Source organism: Phoca vitulina, unplaced genomic scaffold, assembly GCF_004348235.1.
Source record: "Phoca vitulina isolate PV1807 unplaced genomic scaffold, GSC_HSeal_1.0 scaffold4, whole genome shotgun sequence".
NCBI lineage: Eukaryota > Metazoa > Chordata > Mammalia > Carnivora > Phocidae > Phoca > Phoca vitulina.
In genome coordinates this window covers 12,097,416-12,119,965 of record NW_022589707.1, presented here as the reverse complement: position 1 = coordinate 12,119,965, position 22,550 = coordinate 12,097,416, and the positions used below count along the sequence as shown (strand labels likewise).

At 43.4% G+C, this 22,550-nt stretch overlaps 1 protein-coding gene across 1 annotated transcript in view; it reads left to right on the top strand.

The window, feature by feature from the left end:
• Positions 1-14,417, top strand: part of EXOC4 (exocyst complex component 4) — a 731,914-nt gene extending 717,497 nt beyond the window's left edge. The window contains exon 18 of the mRNA XM_032401540.1: positions 12,911-14,417. Coding sequence (XP_032257431.1) covers positions 12,911-13,148 — 238 coding nt within the window. The 3' untranslated portion in view covers positions 13,149-14,417. The remainder of the gene's footprint in view (positions 1-12,910) is intronic.
• Positions 14,418-22,550: the final 8,133 nt, after the last annotated feature.

The following is a 22,550-nucleotide window of genomic DNA, read 5'->3' as shown; positions in this document are numbered from 1 at the left end:
ATCTAGTAGAAATGTCTGGAAACCCGTGAAAATGAAGCTTGGATCTGTTGAGAGACCAGATCTTGAGGAAGAACACCTCATGCACAGTTAAGACTTTTGGAAGCAGAGAGAGGAGAAGGGCCAAGGCCTGTCTGTGAGGAATGCCTGCAGCGAACAGACAGAAGAGGAGCCAAGAAAGAAATGGAAGAATCTGAGGGAGCTGGAGGAGGACCTAGTAACGTGGCTTAAAGAGAGTTGAGTTCAGAATGGAAAACCGTCAAGGGGAAGAGGACTAAGTAAAAGCCATTGTGTTTATCTACTATGATGTCATTGGTGACTTTTTTAAATGTAATTTCAGATAAAATGGAGGCTTTAGGAGAGACAGTGAATACAAATGATTTGTTCAAGAAATTTCATAATGAAAAGGAGAAAAGAAATAAGATGAGAGATAGAGTAGACAGAGGATTGCATGAAGGTCTTGGGGTTTGTTGTTTGGATTTGGGTTTTTTTTGTTTCTTGTTTTTTGTTTTCAAAAGAGGAGAAACTATAAGGATGTTTGAAGGCAGACATGAAAGAACCAGGGAAGGGGGTATATACTAGATACAAGAGTTCAAAACAAAACAAAACCCTAGCAGGGTCCTGACAGCGTTGGGATCAAAGGCAGACGGTTAATCTTAGAAAAAGGAAAGAAAAGAAATCCCTCTGCTGAGGCACAAGGAAAGGATTAGTAAGAAACCATTTCAGTGAGGAGAATATGATACCTCGTACGATCCTGAATATCCAAAGACATACCATATACAGGGCCAGTACAGAGTCCATAGTAAGTATTCAATAAAAGTTAGCTGTTATTGCTACCGTTTTTACACAGCAGGTGTCCTACCATGTCATTTGATTTAATCCTCAAACTTAACTTGTGATGTTACATTACCTACCCCATGTATAAATGAAGAAACTGAAGTTTGGACAAACCAAGAAGTGTCCAAGGTCATACGCATCAGATAAAAGTTGTGGGATTCGTGTCTAATTCTACCAGAGAATGAAAGAAAAGATGGAGGATTGCACATCATGAGCCAGAAATGGGTCTCTTCCCTCTGTCCTCCCCTTCTTTATTTGCCACTAGTTGGCCCACACCGAGGTGCTCCATATCTCCCTCCTGGAGCTGTGTCAGAAGACCCCTCTGCCTTTTACATGGAATAGCTATTTTATTCATAGTTCCTCCCCACTCAGTGTCAAAGAATCACAGACTGCTTTTTACTTTGTCCTCTGTCACTTAATGAGAGGGACTGACTGTTGGCTCTCTCAGTCATTCATTCCTTTTCATGATTCCACACCCACTAGATGTCTTGTTCTCGGGCCAGGGGGTAATAAGGAGTGAGACAGAAGCCAACCCTATCACAGCCCCTGTGTTCTGGGAGGGGGCAGCAGACATTTATGTAGTAAATACTTACACAACACTTAACACCGTCCCAGCCACTCTTCTTCGTCATTTGATCCTTGTAACAACCCTGTATTACCATTTCCTTGCTCAGATGAATAAAAGAAGTCACCGAGAGATTAGTAAATTGCCCAAGAGCATAGAAATAGTAAGAGACAGAACTAGGATTCAAACCTAGGTCGCTGGCTCCTGGGTCCGTGATCTTAACCACTCTAAGACGCTGTGTCTCTATATGTACATACATTTTTAAAATACGTATAAAATAAAAATACAACTGTCCCCAGAAGACATTTTTAATATACATTTATGTTTAGATGAAGATCGATGCTAAACAGAAGTGAAGCTCAGTAAAAGGACAAAGCTTGGTAAGTGGGGCAGGTATCCTTTTCGAGAAGGTGGTCAGGGAAAACCTCGCTCATTCATAAGCTGACATTGGAACAAACATTGGACTGAATTTCTTTTAATCCTCTAATTTCCTCCAACCTTTTGTCCCTTTAATCCCATTTGATGCTCTTTTCTGATTTTCTTTCAGTTGGCTTAGGGTATAAAGCAATACAGAACTATGAAGCACAACAAAGGGGGGTTATCATCACCTCCTTGACCTATAACTGGTACTTTTTTTTTTTTTACAGGTAGTAAGAAAATTCTCTGGTTCCATGTCCTTACACCGCCCCCCCACACATACCCTCACAAACCATTTTTACCAGTGCTGTTCTAAGGTTTCTCCCCACTATAAAATGTAGAAGGGTAGAATTTCCTCTAGAGAAATTCTCTTGGGTTTTTCCAACATGTATCTCATTTCATTGTTTTCTGCCCCTAACTCTGAATTCTCTGGAGTCCTTTACATTCTTTCTCTTTCTTTGTTGCTGTTCACAGCCCTTCCGCATTTAGTAACATTTGCCCTTTGCGGCACCCGTATGTGCTCGCACATTAATTAAGGTATTAAGTGAGATCAGTTATAAGCCAGTGTTCTCAGCATTCACTAGATGCTTTCTCTCTGAATTTGTTGATTTGCCTTTATCATTACCCTTTGTTTGTTCTTCAGCCTGTGTCCTATCAGAGGTAGCCATTCAAAATAAATTCATATTGCTAGTTATATTTTTTTTAGAGGCGCTGTATAAAATGGTTCACTGACATCCACATATATATCAGCCACAGTGGTCTTTTCATCCACCAAATTCACATTGCTACCCAAAGCTATCCATCACATTTGTCAGAGTATTTGGGTTTTTAATTAAACCCTGCTGGATATGTACATATTTCCATTAGCTCTTTCTGATTTAGTCTATCATTTTTCTAATTGACATCGGTTCTGAATCACATGTCCTTGAATCTCAGATGGCCCATTTTGTAGCTTTGGTTTATTTAGGTTTTCTCGCTTCTGTAAATAACCTGAGGATTTAGTAAATAACACCCTGGAGTATTTGCCATTGGGACCTGCTGATTTGCATATGCTCATGCTTTTCAAATAATCTGCTGGGTTTTTTTGTTCCTCTGCCAAACCCATTTTTCTTTCTGGCCCTTCAGTCCTAAAAGATACTTTTTTTTTTTGGTCTCAGCAAAGTAGAGAAATCCCCTATAACAATATTGAGAAGTATGCTGGGGTCCCTAACTAAGGCCAAAAATCATTAGTAAGGGTTTGAGTAACTTAGCCAACTGATGGCTGAATTAACAATTCTTGCATCTAGGCTCCCCAGCAGTGATGATGGCTTGCAGTGAACTATCCATTCAGCTCTACCCAGACCTTGTCTAAACACACTTGTGAGGTAGCTGGCTAGGGGCAGAGTCAATGGCTAAAGAACAGAACTAACTGGCAGCTACTGGAATATTCTAATGGCAAGTTCTTCCATCGAAGCCATGTAGTCCACGCCTATCCTCACTGACCTTTCTCCCCAAACACTTACAGGTAGAGAAGGATCTCCATATTATAAATATGGAAACCCAACAGTTACCCCTTCACTTCTCCATCCCATCACTAACTGGTAGTCACTGGAGCAGAATCCTGTCCTTGGCTTCTGTTCCTTGTCTAGCACCCTCCAACTTTTTTCTTCTTTACCACATACCAAGAGAGAGGAGCAGAATGGGCAGGCTGGCTGGCAAGCCCAGATTTATTTTACTGTAAAGTATTTACCTAGTGTCCTAGACACCTTTGATCTGGGTCTGGGTTGTATTTTTTAAAGTGTAGATAAAAGAAGCTTCTTGAAGCCAAGGACTATTGCTCTGTAATTTTCTCTGTTATATAGTAGTCCCCCCTTACGTGCAAGGAATGACTTCCATGACCCCGCCGCAGATGCCTAAAACCACGGATAGCGCTCAACCCTATGTATACTATCTTTTTCCTATACATAGTACCTTTGGCAAAGTTTAATTTGTAAATTAGGCACAGTAAGAAATCAACAACAGTAACTAATAGTAAATAGAACAATTATAACAATCCACTGTAAGAAAAGTTATGTGGTCTCTCTCAGAATATCTTGTATTCATCCTTCTTGTGATGGTGGGAGATGATGAAATGCCTATGTGATGAGATGAAGTGAGGTGAATGACGTAGGCATGTGATGTAGCATGAGGCTGCTATTAGTGATATGTCAAGAGGAGAGTCATATGGACCATGGCTGTGGACCATGGTTGACCGCGGATAACTGAAACCGCAGATAACAAGACTGTGGATAAGGGGGCATTACTGTATTAACTTTTAAGATGTTATTAGAGCTTTCTGAGTACTAGTGATAATAATACTAGATTTTCCTTTGAAGAAATCCTTTGCATTATTTATTGAAAAGTTGATAAATGCTTAAAACTGAAAAAGCCATAGGGCCTCTGAATTATTTTTGTTCTGCATATGTCAGCAACCATTTCCCAGATGGCTAATCTGGGAAATATAGATAATATACAGCATAAGGGCCTTGTGCTAGTTGGTAAACAATATGTAGCTTTGAGACCACCAAAGTACATAATACTATCTCCTTTTATCAACCTGTGATCTTTGATAAATTATTTTTTTAAATTGAAAAAACTCTCTAAAGTGATATTCAGCACAGTATAACTCTCCTTAACCCGGATTCACCTTTTGATAATCAAAAGAACGTTTACAGGAGTATGAGACAAACACAATTATGCAAGTAAAATGACGGACCTAAATAAAAATCACAGAACAAGAGGGTAATTCTATTCACTCTTTCATATTTCATTATTTGATAACATCAGAAGATGAATCCATCAGAATTGCTTTGGCAAGGCAAACAGAAATGTGCCTGATCAATATTTATTAAAACCTTCAAAATGGGAGAAGGAGTTGAGCAGACTTCTTAATGGACTGAATAATTATTCATACAAATAGGGTTTGACCGAAGGCCGTGCCAGACCAGAGAGACACAGTTTTAATTGTACTGAATTTAAAATGCAGATCTTCCTTTAGCCCTGCTGCAGAAAACTTAATTTAAAAAATTATCTGATGGAGCAGAGAGTGACATATGAATCCTTAAGTTGTTGAGGAGGAAATTTCAGCCCCAGATATTATAAATTTAGAAGGTGTTGCGAAGGTGGGGAGCAAAATTTCTAGCTGAGGGAACCAGAAGAAATTTTCTTCCCATTTCAGGGACTATCAGTGAGCTTGGGAGAGGGTCATCATCTCAAAAGTGGTGGACCTCCAAGGAATTCCTTTGTTTTGAGTGGTTGTGTTCTCCGAAGAGAAATAAAGCAAGGCTCTGGAGGCTGCTATCAAAAATATCAGAGTAACGTTCCCGAGAAGGATGAACACAGCCAACTTTAGCTTTTAACATCTCCGCAGGAGAGACACTTGCCGTTACTACTGAAGCATGCTGGTTATCAGAACTCGGCCAGCAGGTAACTGCGGTTTAAGCACAGTGCTGTCCATGAAGGCCGTGTGTGTGTGCCACTTTCCATGAAGAAGATGCAGGTAGATGCCCCTTCAAGCCTGCACAAGCCTTAGCACAGCAGATTCTCAGGCTCTGACTTCCTCTTGAATGATTTTCTACTGCCACCAGCTGAGGCAATTTCTACGCTGTCTTTTCTAAAGACCACACTTCTCTTCTGGAATCCCCTGATCCGAACAAAAATCTGCACCCAGTCTGTTGTCAGGAATGTTAAAAACCATCCCTATAGAACATAAATCTAATTCTGCCCCCACCTCTCTGAAAATTATTTCGCTTTTCTCTACCTGAGTTTTCTCATTCCCGAAATGGAAATAACTTCCCCGATTTCAAATTAGAATTTTCAATCATGTCTGTAATAAACTCTAAGCTCTTTGAAGGGGAAGACAAATGAGAGCAATTATATTATATTTTTTAATAAACTAATTTATTCTTCTGACACACAGGATTACCATCCATTTTATTATTGGTCTGGAAAGTACACATCTGAGCTAAGTTTACACTTGTTCAGAATGTTTCCAAATCAATCAGTGCAGCGTCTCACCTACTACGTACGGTTCAGGGAAAATCAGCATCAGCTAATTCTGATGGAAGCCTGTGGTTTTTAAAGGAGCAAGCGGAGGACGCTATAAAGGTTTTAAAATCCAAAAATGCTTAAATAGCATCTGCTCTGACCTCTTTGTTTTCCATATGGGAAGCAGAAGTCCAGAGAGCCGACAGCCTTTGCCCAGGGTCACACAACCAGTTAGCGGGGAGTGAAAGACTTAACCAGAATCTGAGCTCAGTTGATCTCTTGAGTATTTACTTCTCTCTAAGTCGTTCTCCTATAACTACCTCTTAATTATTTATGGGATGATTATCTAGTTTATGGATTATTCAGTTCCTTTCTTTTTCTCCATTTCCCTGCTTATTACCATGGACGCCATCGAGTGAAGAGAGAAAAACAAGAGTTGAATGTTTTATCCAACAATTTAGTGACCCATCTACTACTGGGTTTTTGATTAAAGTTCTCAAAATGCTGCAGCTGTCGGCTAAAAAGAATGTGGGGGGCTACTGTCAATACTAAGTTATATTCAGGTAAAATTTTCCTCCTTCAAAATTTAAATTTGAGAAGTCTACTTCAGAGCCCAATTCTCTTGTTGACATTATTACTTTCATTATCTCAGGAAGGACTAGATGAGAAAGCCTTTACAGTGACTTTGCTTAATTATCCCTCTTCCTCAAGGAAGTAATCAGTCAGAAGGGCAGCCAGCTTTTGGAAATAAAGGTCGCTTTGTCTGTTACCCGCTTGGAAAGGGGCAAAAAGCGAGAAATAGGTGACAAAATGAAAAAGCCAAAACTCATTTCTGTAACTTTTGAATGCTGACTGGACAGCATGACTTCATTATTTGTTTCAGAGTGCTGAATTCCCAGATCAAATCCAGTGCTGTTCAAATATAACTACAAAGTGTGTAAATGAATTTTGAATTGCCGAAATACTGGCTTGTTCCATTACAGTGGAAGGCAGAGAGTTGAGTTCGTATGTGGATTTTATTTTGTCCCTATTGCCTGAATCAGGACTAAAATTTGCTATACAACTTTTCTTTGCAGTTAGTACTTTTGCTTTTTACAGCTTCCATTCTGTCCATATTATAGTGGCTTTGGAGTGAGTACAGGTTCACAGTCCTTGATGTTGAAGCCTTAGACAGATAGCCCAGTTTGCTCATCTGTGCAGCGTGGATGATTGCAGCAGCTACGTCAAAGGGTTGAATATGGCAGTGCACCTAAAATTTAGACATTATTATTAATAGTACCTCAATCAAGACAGGTTCTCACACCCGGCATGAGACATAACTAGGTAGCCATGGAAAATACAGTTTTCCTTCAGGGATTTAGGACTCTGGACCCCACCCTGTAAAGGGAGGCAGATGGCAAAGCTTTCCCCAGGGACTGTGGACAGCCCCCAGTTAGCACCTTCTTTCCATCCCTACCCCCAGACCCTCGGGACTGCCTGCAGGTCCAAAATTGACAGTTGCTGTATGGGAATAGCTGGTTTTATCGAGGCTTGCTTTCCTCAATTTACAAAGAAGAGAGCTGAAACTGTTTGCAATAGCTTTCAGAGATGCAGTGATAACTTTTATGATGAGTATGGCAGAGTGGGAGGTAGAACCAGGGATGAGAGACTAGAATGGTCCTTGCTTCTTGTTTATGGAAATTTCTGAAGAACGCTTAAATAAGAAGAGCACTTATTCTCAAAATATACAAAGGTATCAACAATTTGTTTATATGTACATACAGACTTATGTACATTAAAAAACAGTAAGTAGGTGAAAAATGGTTTAACTTCGTGTATGTTAAAAGAATATGAGGAGGTAGGTGCAGTCCTATGTTGTTGGTAGGAAGAAAAATTGAAGCAACTTTTTTAGGAAGCAGTTTGGCAGCATTGCCCAAGTCCTAAATACTATACTTGTCTTTGACTAAATCTGCTTTGGAATCTATCCTCAGGAGAGAAAGTGTTTAAAATTGGAGACAAAGGGGCTCCTGGGTGGCTCAGTCGGTTAAGCGTCTGCCTTCGGCTCAGATCACGATCCCGGGGTCCTGGGCTTGAGCCCAGTGTCCGTACAGGCACCGTGCTCGGCGGGGAGCCTGCTTCTCCCTCTCCCTCTCCCGCTGCCCCGCCCCCTCACTCATGCTGTCTCTCTCTCTCAAAATAAATAAATGAAATCTTTTTTAAAAAAATAAATAAATAAAATTGGAAACAAAAGTGTCCAATAGTCTGTCAACCCACATATTTCAACTGTAGTAGAGAAATTGGTAGAACATCACATATGGAAAACAAACACTGGAAGGAAATGCAAAAACGTGGTATGTCTTTATAAAGGATTTATAGGAGTAATCTTTTTTTTTCTGTTTAATCTTTGTGTTGAGTCCATATAGTCTATATGACATGTAAATTAATTTCCCAGCCAGAGAAAGATAAAATAAACTCCATTTGAAAACTTTTATTTTTTTTTTATTTTTTTTTTTTTTTAAGATTTTATTTATTTATTTGAGAGAGAGAATGAGACAGAGAGAGCATGAGAGGGTCAGAGGGAGAAGCAGACTCCCTGCCGAGCAGGGAGCCCGATGTGGGACTCGATCCCGGGACTCCAGGATCATGACCTGAGCCGAAGGCAGTCGCTTAACCAACTGAGCCACCCAGGCGCCCTGAAAACTTTTAAAGAGGAGCCCTGCCCAGCTTCCCAACATGCCCTTCCTGGCCTCCCTTGTGTAGATAGTTGCCAACACCATCAATGGGGAGAAGGAGTTACAGTTCAATACCGTTACAAAAGTAAGAAGAACAAAACACAGGGAAGAACAGCCCATTGCAAAAGGTAACGTGAAGAAGGTATGAGAACATAATCTGTCTGCACCAGAACAAAGTATGGACGCTGTCAGATTCTGGACTGGGCACAGGAGACCAGTCTAGGTGACACCCCCACCCACCCCCACCGCTCTCCTATTGCTCCACCCGCCTCCCTCTACACTCAGGCCACTGTGGGAACTGCTGCCCAAAGGTGCACAGCAAAGAGAGAGAGAAACCATGGGAGGAAGCCACCTCCACCCATCAGGGTGACCTGGAACTCTGGTCTCCAGAATAGGATCCTTAGTCCACGTCTGGCAGTTGGCTCCCGAATGTTATGGGCTTTGAAGAGACTTGCCGTATAAGTCATGAGCCAGAAAAGGCCTAAATCAAATGTGTGTTCGCTGATCCCATCCGGGCAGCTAAGTCCTGTCTCCTACAAAATGTGATACCTGGAAGCCATGGCTGCTATTGTAATGCTTGATGATAAAGATCAAGCTTTCATTTTCCTGGAGCTTCAGTGAGTGCTGGTAAATTATTTATCCCAGTTGGGTTACATGATTTCATTTCCGCGTGTCAGTGTTTATCCTGGAGGCCCATTCTAATTGTACAGTTTGGGGGCATTTTCCTATTTTCTCCTTGGGGCATCTTGTAGAACCCTTTCTCTACCTCCAATTACAACTGTTGCTGTGCTGATTTAGTGTCGTCTTTGCTACCAGGTACTATTCTGCAAGATGAATGAATTTCATTCCATCTTTAAATATTTATGTTTCTTCATGACCTAATATATCATCATGGTTATGGGTAATTTTTTTCCCTAACTGCAGAAAATACACCATCAGTTACCTGTCGATTTTGTTTAATAACTCAGCTTTGCAGTTCTGGGACAGTGTTCATCTGAGGCTCTAGAGGACTCTTTTAGTCTCCGAGTCCACTTCAGAGTGTCATTCTGGGATTTATAAAGGTCTTCATTGCACAGAGGATATTGAAACGTTAAGGACTTAAGTGGCTCACCCTTTATCACTTACCACACTGGAGGATCCAGGACTAGAAATCCAGGCATCTTTGTTTTGTTGTTTGCTCCCAGCATGGAACAGTGGTCTCTGTAGAAAACCAGCCAGTATCCCTGGAAACCATTCATCAGATTTTTCAAAAGAAATCCAATTTCATCTGGTTAGATGGGCTCGATGTTACTTCTTAAGATAAATGATGAAAATATCAACATCATAATACAAAGAAACCCAATTCTTTTGGTTTAATCTCAGTGAAAAGCATAACCATCCACTTACTGCTTCTGTCTCCTTCCCTAATGGTTTTAGGTCCTTGGCTCAAGGAGATGGGAATGGTTCTATAACTCTTCCCACACCAGAGAGACTCTGGGTCAGAGTCCCAGGTGGTTCGGGACCTTTGGGAATCACAGTAGCTGGGGTGGGTCCTGAGGAATCTGCACTTTTCATAAGCCCCCCAAGCACTTTCTAGCTGGAGAACCACCAGCTGAGAACTGCAGCCATCATGTCCCTTCTAGCTTTGAAAGAATCATGAGCCCCCCAATTCTCTCTCATTACATTAGTTAAGTCTAAATTTGAACATGTACTCTTTTCGAGCGAGTTTTAAAAGGTGTTCTTAGGTAGTTCCCTAAATGGGCAGCTCTCTCCCTCACCTGTGCATCCGTGGGAAACCAACTTAGATGATGCAGGGGGCCCCATTTCTCAAAACAGGGGCTGGTATCAGGGAGGGAGCCACGGTGTGCCAGGGGACATGTGAAGCCATCAGATAAATATGATGCATCTTCCTGCAGCATCAGGTTTTTCTTAAAATTTGTATTTTTAAGTTACAACAGATGTATTGTGGAGTATGGATAGTTCACATGGGTTTTATGCTGAACATGAAGCTTCAGAAAAGTTCCTGACCGTATCTGCTACTGGGCTCCCAGAAGTCTGCAGGCTGGAGGCTAATTTGCCTCTTCTATTAGAAGTACCTCTGTCTACATCAAGGTTACCTTTGACCAGTGATTTCTAAATATGTGGTTCCAGGAAGTTAAAGTGAACGCTCATTTACAGAAAACTAGCCCCAAGAGGACCCTCTACACAAGGATGTTGACCCTTTTTGCTGCCTGGAGTCACTCATAAACTTGCCAATATAAGATGAGCACTTACTATTCCTGCCACTATTTAGGAAATATTTGTGAAAGCGTATTCTTTTTTTTTTTTTAAGAGTATGTTAATTAGAAAAGGAGGTTTAGCAGAGCAGGAAAAGGAACTAGCCATGTGAAAAGACACTAATGCCCTTACTGACCATATTCCCATTGTAACAACAATTTATAAAATATTTTTGAAATTATGAGCTCCCAGAATATATTCCTTACTACAAGGATAGCTTACTTCTCCCAGAGGATGTTCTTTTTATCAAGATGTTCCTGACGAACAAGAAACAAATGCAAGACCCAAGTCCAATGATCCTGGTAGGTCCGCAAGATCCCTTCGTCTCTGGAGTTGCCTTGGGCCTTCTGCCTTGGTCTGCCCCTGCATTGAGGCAGAGCTGCCTTTCCTGTCAGGGAGAGAGAAGGAAGTAAACTGTGCCTGGGAAGGCTTCTCTGTTCTTTGCCTAACCAGCTGTGATAGCATCGCTTGGCCCAGAGCCTGTACTCAACTTTACCTCCTGCGTAATTTGTAGTAAACGTGCAAGTCTGAGCCTCAGTGCAGACTCCGTGAGGGATAGTGGTGGCATGATGTTGGTTTTAAGAAGGGTAAATGGCTGCCTTCTCCTTTCCTGACTCCTACCTCCCCCATCTTCTCTCTGCATTGGAGACTCACTGTAATGCCTGTTTCTCTTACGGGTACTACTCTTCTCTCCTCCACCCAGGAAAATGGCCTTGCAGCCAAATGGATCTCAAGTCTGCAACTTTTTGCGAGAATTATGGCTAATCCCCCGCCCCCCCCAGACCATTCTGTGTACCACTGTCACCTTAATTTTCCAGAAGCACAACTTGGATGGTGCTTCTGTTCTCAACAGAACCTTGGGGGGTAAGGGAGGGAGGTCCTTTACTGACTTGACTAAGTCTAATGTTCTTTGTTAATTGAACTAGCCTGATGTCAAACAGTCTGCCTTCTGGCTTCAACTGCCTTTTCCCACAACTTTGCTGTCCACCTACACTCCCCAGGCTAACCAGATTCCTCTTCCCAGGAGGAGTCTTTGCTTCTGCTCTTCTCTTTTCCCTTAATCTAGAATTTCCTCCCTGGGAGCCCTGCCTGACAATATTGTACCCCATATGAAGTCTTCCTTGATTCTTCACCTTCCCCTCAGCATGGTGGGATTTCTCCTTCCTCTGCTATAAATTTATAACATTTATACTTCCTTCATGTCACGTGGGCCATTATTCTTGTCTGTATCTGTGAAGAAGGAGAGTGAGAAACTTGGGTGCATATCCTGCCACAGCCCCTCACTTCTTTGGGATGCTAAACAAGTCCTGTAACTTGGCCATGTTTCAGTTTCCTTATCTGAAAAAAGTGACTAATAGCTCCCTAGGTGTAGTGAGGGTTAAATGACGCAGTACATGAAAATGAACTTTGTCAACAGAAACGCAATCATTATTTCCCTACTTTTCATTATCTTTCCAACTTATCTCTGAGCTATTTGAGGAGAGAGGCCCTGTCTTGCTCATCATTATATACTTACATTACTATCATTACATTCCTGTTAATTATTACTATTTCACATAATAATAGCTAATATTTATGGAGCATGTATGTTTGTCGGGCACCATTCCAAGTGCTTTATATGGATGAATTCTTCCAATAACCCTAAGAGGTAGGTACTATTATTATCCCACCGTATGGAGGAGAAAACCATACATTTCACAGAGCCTCCAGCGAATAAATAAATGAATGAGGGATTGAATAAGACAAAAACAGCTTTCGCAGTGCCTGCCAGATGATTATTTCTCTCCTTCCTGGTTCTGCCCCTACTTCATTTTCTTTGGATCTTCCTAGGTGAATATAACATTAGGGCAAATCTTGAGTGAACGGAGACCCTGAAAGATGTGAGTTCTCCCAGAACCTTCATTTAGACTTATTCTCATGAAGAAAGCTTCACTGAGCTCCAAGAGGACAGAGATCGTGTTTGTCTTGTTCTCCATTATATTCATAGGACCTAGAACAATGTCTAGTGATCGACAAATGCTTATGGAATAAGTAATCTATAAACAGCATATTCATCACCACTGAAACCACATAAATGGCTGACAATGGAGATGGTGAACAGTGTCCCCTGTTTCTTCCTCAGGCAATATTACGAGATGTTATACAACACGGCCGACGAACTCCTGAACCTGGTGGTGGACCAGGGCGTGAAGTACACGGAGCTAGAGTACATCCACGCCCTGACCTTGCTACACCGCAGTCAGACTGGGGTGGGAGACCAGACCACCCAGAACATGAGGCTGCAGCGGCTCAAGGAGATCATTTGCGAGCAGGCTGCCATCAAGCAAGCCACCAAGGATAAGAAAATAACTACGGTTTAATCGAGCACACTGCTGGAGGTGGGGGGTGGGGGCGCTATTTTTGTTTACTCAGTCACACTTCTTTCTTTCTCTGGTATGTTATTTGGTATATTCGAAGCAGACTTGCTTTTCTCTGCACTGATACTTTAGTGGAGAGAAGACAAGAGGATATATTTTTTTTCTGTCTCTTTACTTTGGGCTTTTCATATAAACTGTAACGGGAGTTTGCAGTACAGAATGTTTTGATTTAACGTCTACTCTAATGCAGTCAGTTCCAAAGAGTTGAGTGACTAGGGTGGGATGGGAGGAAGGTTGTATCAAATTGGACTCTGAAAAAATGAATGCACAAATTACAACTCCCCAACAATCTTTAGAAAGCAGACTGCTCCCTCAGTTTTAGTCCCTTCTTAAAACACTTCATAGGGTTCTCTTACACAAAGAGTAGATCTATACTCTCTTGACCCTGTCAGTTTACAATACAGTGAAATAAGCATATGTGCATTGCTTTTTATCTCTGTTGCCAACATCAAATCAGTGACTTCTCAGCTGGCTGTAATTTTCAACAAGTTTTCCTAACCAAAACAGGACCTCTTCAGGGCTACCGGGAAAAGTCCTCTTATCTCAGTCCCTGGGCGAGTTTTGTGTGCGGCCATTTGTACACAGAATATAGTCAGTGTATTGCCTTTTCGTCTTTACTTCTGCTGCATCAAAACCAAGAGCCTTCAAATTAATCACAAAAATGGAAGAATGAAAGGCAGTCCACCCTCCTCTTGATCTTTTAACCTCTACTTTCCAAGAGTAAATAATGGGTAGAGAACTTTTACTCTCAGTTAAACATTGTTTGGATGTGAGTGATTCTTAGATGCTTACTTGCTCTCGATGTGAGCCCCTAGGTCTTTCTCACCTTAGAAAGATGCCCTGGTCCACTCAGCTGAGTGCACGGAAGATGGGACAGCGTGACATTCGACCTCTGTGCACCCACCAGCGGAGGCCATTTCTAAAGTGTTCCCAGGTGGTTTGGGTGCTCACCTCTCCTGGCACACTGAACCCCGCCATTGCCCCCCAAGTCTCCAAGCATTCCTGCTACCCATGGTTGATATGTCACAGGAGAAAGCAAGGCACTGACTGGGACACACCTTGGAAACATGTGGAGAGGAGAGCAAAAAGGATTTTAACCATACACGGCAGCTGGGCCTCACATTGTGATGATCCAAAATTGTATACCTGTTTGTACAGCTTTGGTCTTGGTGGGAAAAACAGAAAATTAAAAAATGTTTTGAGAAGCTGAAATGTGTGTTGTTTTTCTTGTGTTCCTTGCTCAGCAAACATTCCCTGAGGGCCTAATGTGGGCCAAATGCTGCTAAGCATAGGGGCAGATACTAGACAATGAGGGAGGCCACTCGTTATCTACCTTTAAGACAGAGTATGGGCACTGGATTCTAACCAAACCCTAATGGATGTGCACTCAGAGCTGAGTTAGAAATCAGGACCAACAGTGGGAATTCAGCAGGCAGCCGAAAGATGGTCTTCCAGAGGGTTCTAGAAGGAATACTGTAAATCTGTGTGCTTCAGAGGCCTGGTTGGAAAGAAGTTGAATCCATGTAGGAGAAAACCATGGAAACAACAACATCGTAGGAAAGTAGTCTACCCAAGAAGTGGGGGTGGGAGAAGGGAGATGAGGGAACTTCAAGCCGACCCCTTCGGTTTGGAGGCCTCCTCTTAGTGGCCACAGCTTCCCAGCATAGCTTTGGTACCTTTTCTCCTTCCTTCCACTCTAGGTATAGAACCCTGGGTGGTTACAAGGATACCAAAAGAGCTAGGGGTGGATTGGTGAATGCTTAAGATGGTTTTATTGGATGTGGAAGGGGACATGGGTTTGGCGTAGAATGCCAAGAACACTGAGAACCAGAAGGAAAATGTCACATGGGCTGCTGCAGGGGAGCATTGAGGAAAGTAGAATCCCTGCTTTGCTACAATAATGATAGGATTGAAAAATGTCAGTTCTGCTCCAAAAAAAGTGATCTATGCCTCTCTGTCCAAGACATTCAAGGCACAGATTTCTTTGTAGGATGGCACATCACTCATTTTTTAACAGGTCAAGGACAGTCAGTGTCCTATTCAGTGGATGGTCAAATGGATGCAGATGGAAGGACTCCATTCATAGAAGCCCAGCCCCTCTCCAGGACCTCATTCTTGCCTGAATGTTTTCTCAGCCTGACCATCATTAATTTATGTTTCAAATAGCTTGGGGAAAAACTGTCAAATACAGCCAAGTTGAATTGGCAACCAAACCCAATGATCTTCCTGTCAAGTCCTATCCATGGATGTCTTAGCGCTGCTGCATTCATTCGGTCAAGAAGATGTAATTACCTGTTACAGTGATATGGGATTCATGTAGTGGCAAGCAAGAGAAGCAGTCCCTTAGGACATGGAGCTTATACTTCCAGTCTGACAAAGAGTTACCCAACTTCCACCCCGATCTTACCCTTCCCAGAGTTTTTATTTACCATTCAATCCACCAAAACCACCCTTTCATTTAGGAAGACATCTCCTGGGATTGAGGACTAACATCTTCAGCCTGACCCTCTGCTGCTTGCTTCTGAGCGTTGCCCTTCTGGAAGCTCGGGACTGTATCTCACTGTTCACTGGGCCCTCCCTGGCTAGCCAGAGCCTGAAAGTTCCCCCCTTTACCATGTGTGAATGAAAAAATGGATTCCTGCCTCCTGGGTTCCATGAACAGCCTGAGGCCATTGGGTTTCAGATTCTCACGCAGGAGCACAGCTGTGGCTGCCTCCCAGCACCGGGGCACAGAAATTTCACAGTAAAAAACAGAGGCTATCAGGCTTCAACAAGCCCTAGCTGGTCTCCACGCCACTGGAGGCAAAATGTGATGAGAAGCCCAGCCAAGAGGCTGTCCTTGGAGCGGGAGGTGATAGGAAAACAAGGAGTGTCCCCATCAACCAGACTGTGCTTGAAGAAGCAGAGTCTGTGTGGAAATCCACACACCTGAGAGCAATTGTCTTAATGGGGCAGGGACGTAAAACAAATTGGGCCTAATTTGGAGGGAGGGTAATGAGGTACCCAGAAGAAGAAAACAAAGAAAGACTTGGCTCAGCAAAGGTCTCAGCTCTGTCCTAATTAGGCCTGGTTGTTATAAGAAGTGCATAATTAATAAGCGTGTGACCAGATGTGAAATACAGCAGAGCCTTTTCCTGAAATGGAAGTTGTAATGAAGTGTACACAGCTGGAAGGAGTTGTCCTAATTTGGCTGAGGCGGGCAGCCTGCCTGGAATTTTGAAGAGGTGTAGTAAGCGGCCCACCACGGGTTTACACCTGAAAACAACTAATCCTTTTCCAACGGGGCTGGGCTGTAATGAGATACAGCTAATTATCACGAGTGTAATGAGATGCAAAAGCCACTGGAATTGAGCTGGAAATCTCTTTAAAAGGGAACTCAGAGGCAAACCCAAGAGAAGACTCTGCTAATGGGACGAGGTGTGAGTCTGAGGAAGGGTGCGTGGTTTGAGGGGTTGCTTCAACATCCCTGCCAAGGACTCGTGTCTGTAATTAAAGATATTGCTGGGACATTCACACACCTGCAGCGGGAGTCCCTGGGAGTCTGGGAATGCAGGGACCTGTAAAAGCTGCACATGTATTTTTTTAAATGTATATACAGCTTATGTGTGTCCACACAAATAAAAAAAAAAGATGAGGTTAGGAGCTGTCGGGTGAGTGTAGCTCCCATTATATTCCATCCCTTTTATTTTTTTTTTTTAAAGATTTTATTTGTTTATTTGACAGAGAGAGACAGAGCGAGAGAGGGAACACAAGCAGGGGGAGTGGGAGAGGGAGAAGCAGGCTTCCCGCTGAGCAGGGAGCCCGACGCGGGGCTCGATCCCAGGACCCTGGGATCATGACCTGAGCCGAAGGCAGACGCTTAATGACTGAGCCACCCAGGCGCCCCTATTCCATCCCTTTTAGAAATGTGGCCTCAGATTCCTGCTGACTTATGCAATACTTTGCATAAGAGGAGAAAAACTGGCCATCTCTTCATCCCAAATGTACTTGCCTACCAGGCTGAGCTTTCTTTCACAAGTGTATTTACTGCAAGCGATCAGGAAAACAGCACCCGGTTTTTGCTATTATTTTTATGATTGCTATTATGTTATTGTAGATATCACTTACTGAGCACTTATTCCTGGTCAGATGCTGTGCTAAATGCTTTACCACATTATCCCAATGAATCCTCAAAAAATCCTATGAGACTGTTACCTTTATCGTCCCTAATTTGCAGAAGAAACCAAGGTTCACATTAAGATGTGGCCCAGACAATACCAACGCCAGAGTTCAGGCTTGGCACCCCTCTCTTTTCATCCCTTGGGGCAAAGGAGAGACCCTCACGTGCTATATTTGAGCTCCAAGTGACGTTCTCCCCAGAGGGAGCCACTCCCAGACTGAATTTAAGACTGCCTTTCCCACTCTTCCTCTGCTGCTCCTCAGCTCCCTATGGCCAATATATCTACAAAATTCTTGAACACAAGAACCTTCGGCCCAGGGGCTGGGCCCAGCCAGCTGGAGGCTGACGACCCATAGCTGGACCAAAGGCTGGAGCATTGGGGGGGCGGGGACTAAATGCTCAGGTTTTAGAATCCTCTGTACCTTGGGTGGGGGGATGGGGTAACTGGGTGATGGGCATTAAGGAGGGCACTTGACGTAGTGAGCACTGGGTGTTCTATGCAACTGATGAATCACTAAACTCTACCCCTGAAACTAATAATACACAATATGTTAACTTGAATTTAATAAAATCTTGGGAAAAAAAAAAGAATCCTCTGTACCTTGGCTCAGGATGTCACCTCAGCCTTATAGAAGTGGTTTGCTGTTGTATAAACTATGAAATGCCCTAAGCTTCAGTTTCCTCATCTGTGAAATGGGATAATAATAATAATAATAATAATAATAATAATAGCTCCTATCCCACAGTTGCTGTATAGAGTAAACAAGGTGTTCAGCACCTGCCATATAATAAATATGACATCTGCATCATATCTAATAATATTTTGTCTGTTTCTTTGAGGAGCTGTTGACCCAATATCTAGAAAACCTGCTCTGTGGATGTGGCGTAGGAGCGCAACCACCTTGACAGGGCTCGTTGTCAGAAAGCCCTGGGATTTGCCGGGCGGGGCCCCGGATGCTGCTGCTTGTACTTGAAGCCTGAAGCCACCAGACCACAGCAGTTCAAACTCTGTCACTGCATTGTTTGAGCCCCCTCTCCAGCACAGGACACCTGCCCTCCAGGGTCTGCTTCCCTTTTAGCTGGTAGTGAGTTGGCATCTCGTTGCCTGCCCATGTATCATGCACATCTCATTAAACTCTGAAGGCTCCAGGACCCGTTAGGGACCAGGCCTTAACAGACAGAACGGCCTTCTGCCCGGGGTTTGAGTTTGCTGTTACTCTTCCAGCCTAGGCTGAGCAATGTCAGATCAGGGATCTCTAAAAGAAGTTCATAAATTGATCTAAGAAAGTGAAGTGGAAAAAAAAGGTCTTTTTTTTTTTCCTCTAAATCAAATCTGGCTCCGAGCTCCCACTTACTATTCTCAGCAAACACCTCAACTGCAGTAATTTTTTGCGGTTTCCTGGTAGGGAGGTAGGGAAGAGGCTTCCCTTCCTTTGGGTTGTGTCAACGTTCCACTGCTAAAGCACGGCGGAAAAATGGCGGTGAAGACAGAATTATCCTCTGTTTCCTCATCACTTCACCACCCCTGGTCCGGATGCCCTCTGCTGCTCCAGATGTGGAAGTCCTGTCTCGTGTCCCCAGGCGTCATCCAGAGGGGGCCTCCTGCCACAGTGTCCAGCCTCCACAGGCATGCCCTACAGTCACCCCCACCCAAGGTCCTGCCTTGCTGGGGGCACTGTGAGCTAGGCGCAGGCTGGAGCTGCCTATCTATTCCCAGCTTTGGGGACCGACACTCCAGGTGGGTCAGGTCTCCCCTCTTTGCTCCAAATGCCGAAGTGTGTTTTCTTTTCCACCACAGGGAGGTCCTAGACCTTCCGAGACAGTAGCCTGCTTAAGGGAGTTTCCCAAATGACTCTCTCCTGTCCCCTCCCTTTATTCTTCCATTTCTGCCCTGAAACAGGAAGTTTATTTATTTTTTTAAAAGATTTTATTTACTTATTTGTCAGAGAGAGAGGGAGAGGGCACAAGCAGGGGGAGCAACAGACAAACAGAGAAGCAGCCTCCCTGCTGAGCAGGGACCCCAACGCGGGACTCGATCCCAGGACGCTGGGATCATGACCTGAGCAGAAGGCAGACGCTTAACCGACTGAACCACCCAGGTGTCCCTGAGACAGGAAGTTTATTAACCAGACACCTGGGGGGTAAAGGGAGCCTGGGCTTCAGGGGGAGTCCCCAGATAATCTTCCTATAAGGTAGCTGAGGGAGGGGATATCCCTTTTATTCTAATTTGGGGGGGAGCAATGACATCAGTTTCTCAATACTGCATCTGTTGTGGATTCATAAGAGCAGATCAAACTTTGGAGAGCATTTGTCCCCACCATTTCACTTTTCTGAGTGGTCAAGTAAGCTCCAAGAGAGGGGTGCCTGGGTGGCTCAGTCGTTAAGCGTCTGCCTTCGGCTCAGGTCATGATCCCAGGGTCCTAGGATCGAGCCCTGCATTGGGCTCCCTGCTCGGCGGGGAGGCCTGCTTCTCCCTCTCCCACTCCCCCTGCTTGTGTTCCCTAAATAAATAAATAAAATCTTAAAAAAAAAAAAAAAAAAATCACCAAGAAAAGAAGAGAGTGCGGACACTTGGTGACTGAGGCGGGACCAGCATCTAGATCTCTTGACTGCCAATCCCAGGGACCCTGCATTTGGGAGCCCACACGTGCCCCTAACAGGTAAGCTACCAAATAGAGTGGTAGAAGGCAAGGCCCTGCCTTCAAAGACATGACATGTTCCCATGGAAAGAACAGGGCAACATACCTGATTTCGTGCTCTCCACCTTCCAGGATTATAGTAGGATTGTCTTTCCTGTCTCCTCTGTGTTTGGGTGGAACGATGTGATCAGGTGGCCAATGAGTTGTAGGTAGAAGTGTGACATTTCCCAAAGCATTTAATTACTGTGTGCAAGCCTCCAGAGCTCACTGCCCCCCTCTGCCACAACATCAGCAACATGCCAGATGGCGACCGTCCAGTGTGCTTGGGTCCCAGAAGGAGGACAATGCAGAGCAGAGCCCCAGCTGACATGCAGTTGACATGTGATATAAGAACAAAATGAATCTTTGTTGTAAGCTGTTGAAATTCGGGGGTTGTTTGTTCCTGCAGCATAACCTTGCTTGTCCTGACTAATATGCACGACAAAGAGACTGACCTTGATGAGAGCAGAAAGAGCAAAGGACTTTTTTAAAAAAGGATGAAATTATTAGCATCAAAGAGAACTGGTTGAGTGGAGTGATGGGAATAGAAGCCAAATTTAGGGACTCGAGAGAGCAGAGATAGTTCCTTGCCAGTATCCAGTGCTCCGTCAGCACATCTGTGCTAGAGACAGAAGCAGCAGGGATGTGTTGTTCACTGAAGGAGTGACACTGGAGCCTCCCACTTTATTTACATCTTTTAATGTTTCTGCCTTCTTCCTTGAACTCCCGATACTCCTGGTATTAGTGGGCCACCTACACAGGCCTTAGTTCAGTATTTTCGATCATTCATAGGAAAGCTTCTAGAGACACCCACTACATACAGAGAAAAACAGAGCATTACAATTAACTGTTTTAAAGCTTGAAAATGCCTTACCAAGGGGCCACACATCTCTGCTCCTGAATTTTCTCTGAAGTCTAATCATCTCACTGGGCCAGCGAGATGATTAGAAGCTTTCCATCACAGGGCCGTGCAATACCAATCCCTAGAATTGAGTTTTTATCCTCTGATAACCTAGGTCCACTCACAAAAACATGAAAAAGACTGGCAGAAAAATGAGTTTTCTGTTTCCCTACCGTCTTTGTCAACAGCCCAGAGTTCCTTGTATTTCTCTGGTGTCCCAATGGAAGTAAATGTTAAAGGTTGTGAAGGATATCTGAAGTTGCAATTTTAAAACGAGGAAACATAACACTGAAATGCTGTTAACTCAGCTAATTTTAAGATACTAATAAAGCACAAGGAACTGGGTCTTTTGGTACTTAAAGAGCTACAATTCACTCATCTGCAAGATAGGAAGCATTAAAGTGTTTTCACAGGGATTATAGAAATTCTTAAGTTTTGCAGGTTTATTAACTATTATTGTTTGCTTGAATTTTTATTTCCATGTTCCTAGATACAGTTAGTCATGGCACAGGTCCTGCCCCAGCAGACCCCTGAGATGGTTGCACACTGCCCTAGACCCTACTCAGAGCTTGGAAGGGAAGTAAAAATATCTATGTAATTTGCCCTGCATCCCACCCCTCCATTGAGGACTGATTTTCTTAGTCCATTCTGGCTGCTATAATGAAATACCAGACACTAGGTAGGTTATAAGTAATAGAAATTTATTTCCCACAGTTCAGGGAAATCCAAGACCAATGCACTGGCAGATTTGGTGTCTAGTGAGAGAGCCCACTTTCTGGTTCATAGATGGCACCTTCTCACTGTGTCCTCACATGGTAGAAGGGGGCAGGGAGCTCTCTGGGGTCTCTTTTTTAAGGGCATTAATCCCATTCCTGAGAGCTCCACCCTCATGACCTAAGGGCATCCCAAAGACCGCACCTCCTAACACCATCACATAGGGGATTAGGACTTTAACATATAAATTTTGGAAGAACACAAACATTCAGACCATAGCATGGATCTAAGTCAATTTGACATTGGTATTTGTCAGGTTCCTTTGGTAAATATTAGTAGCCTTCAACCATAAGAAGTAAGGAGGAGCAATTTACCTCCTCCCCACAACTTTGCTAGCAGGTAGTATGTGACACAGTAAGCAGGCCGCAGACAACATTTATTAGCAACATTATTAACAAGGATGAAAGTCATCTTTCAAGATGCTCTGTAAGTTCAGTGAATTCCCCCTCTCTGTCCCTGCTCTCAAACCACCACTGTTATTAGAACATTCATTCCAAGGCAAACACAACAATGTTTTGTCAGCAGGATCAGATTCACCTTCTAGTCGGATCTGGAGACAGAGTTCTTTAATTATGGGGGATCTGGGTCCTGGGGTCTGGTTCCATAGCTGTAGGTACTGGCTTACTTGTTTTTTAAATTCATTCATGAAAAGGTGGAAGAACCAACAGTCTTACCAGCCAAGCATATATCTTGGACACATTTTACCACCCACATCTAATCCCTCTCATGCTTGGGCTATCCTGCCTCTCATTAATATCCCACCCTTCAGGTAGCGTCCATTCCTCTAATGCCGCACATTAGGACATCTACTAATGGTCTTCTTCCTAGTTGTG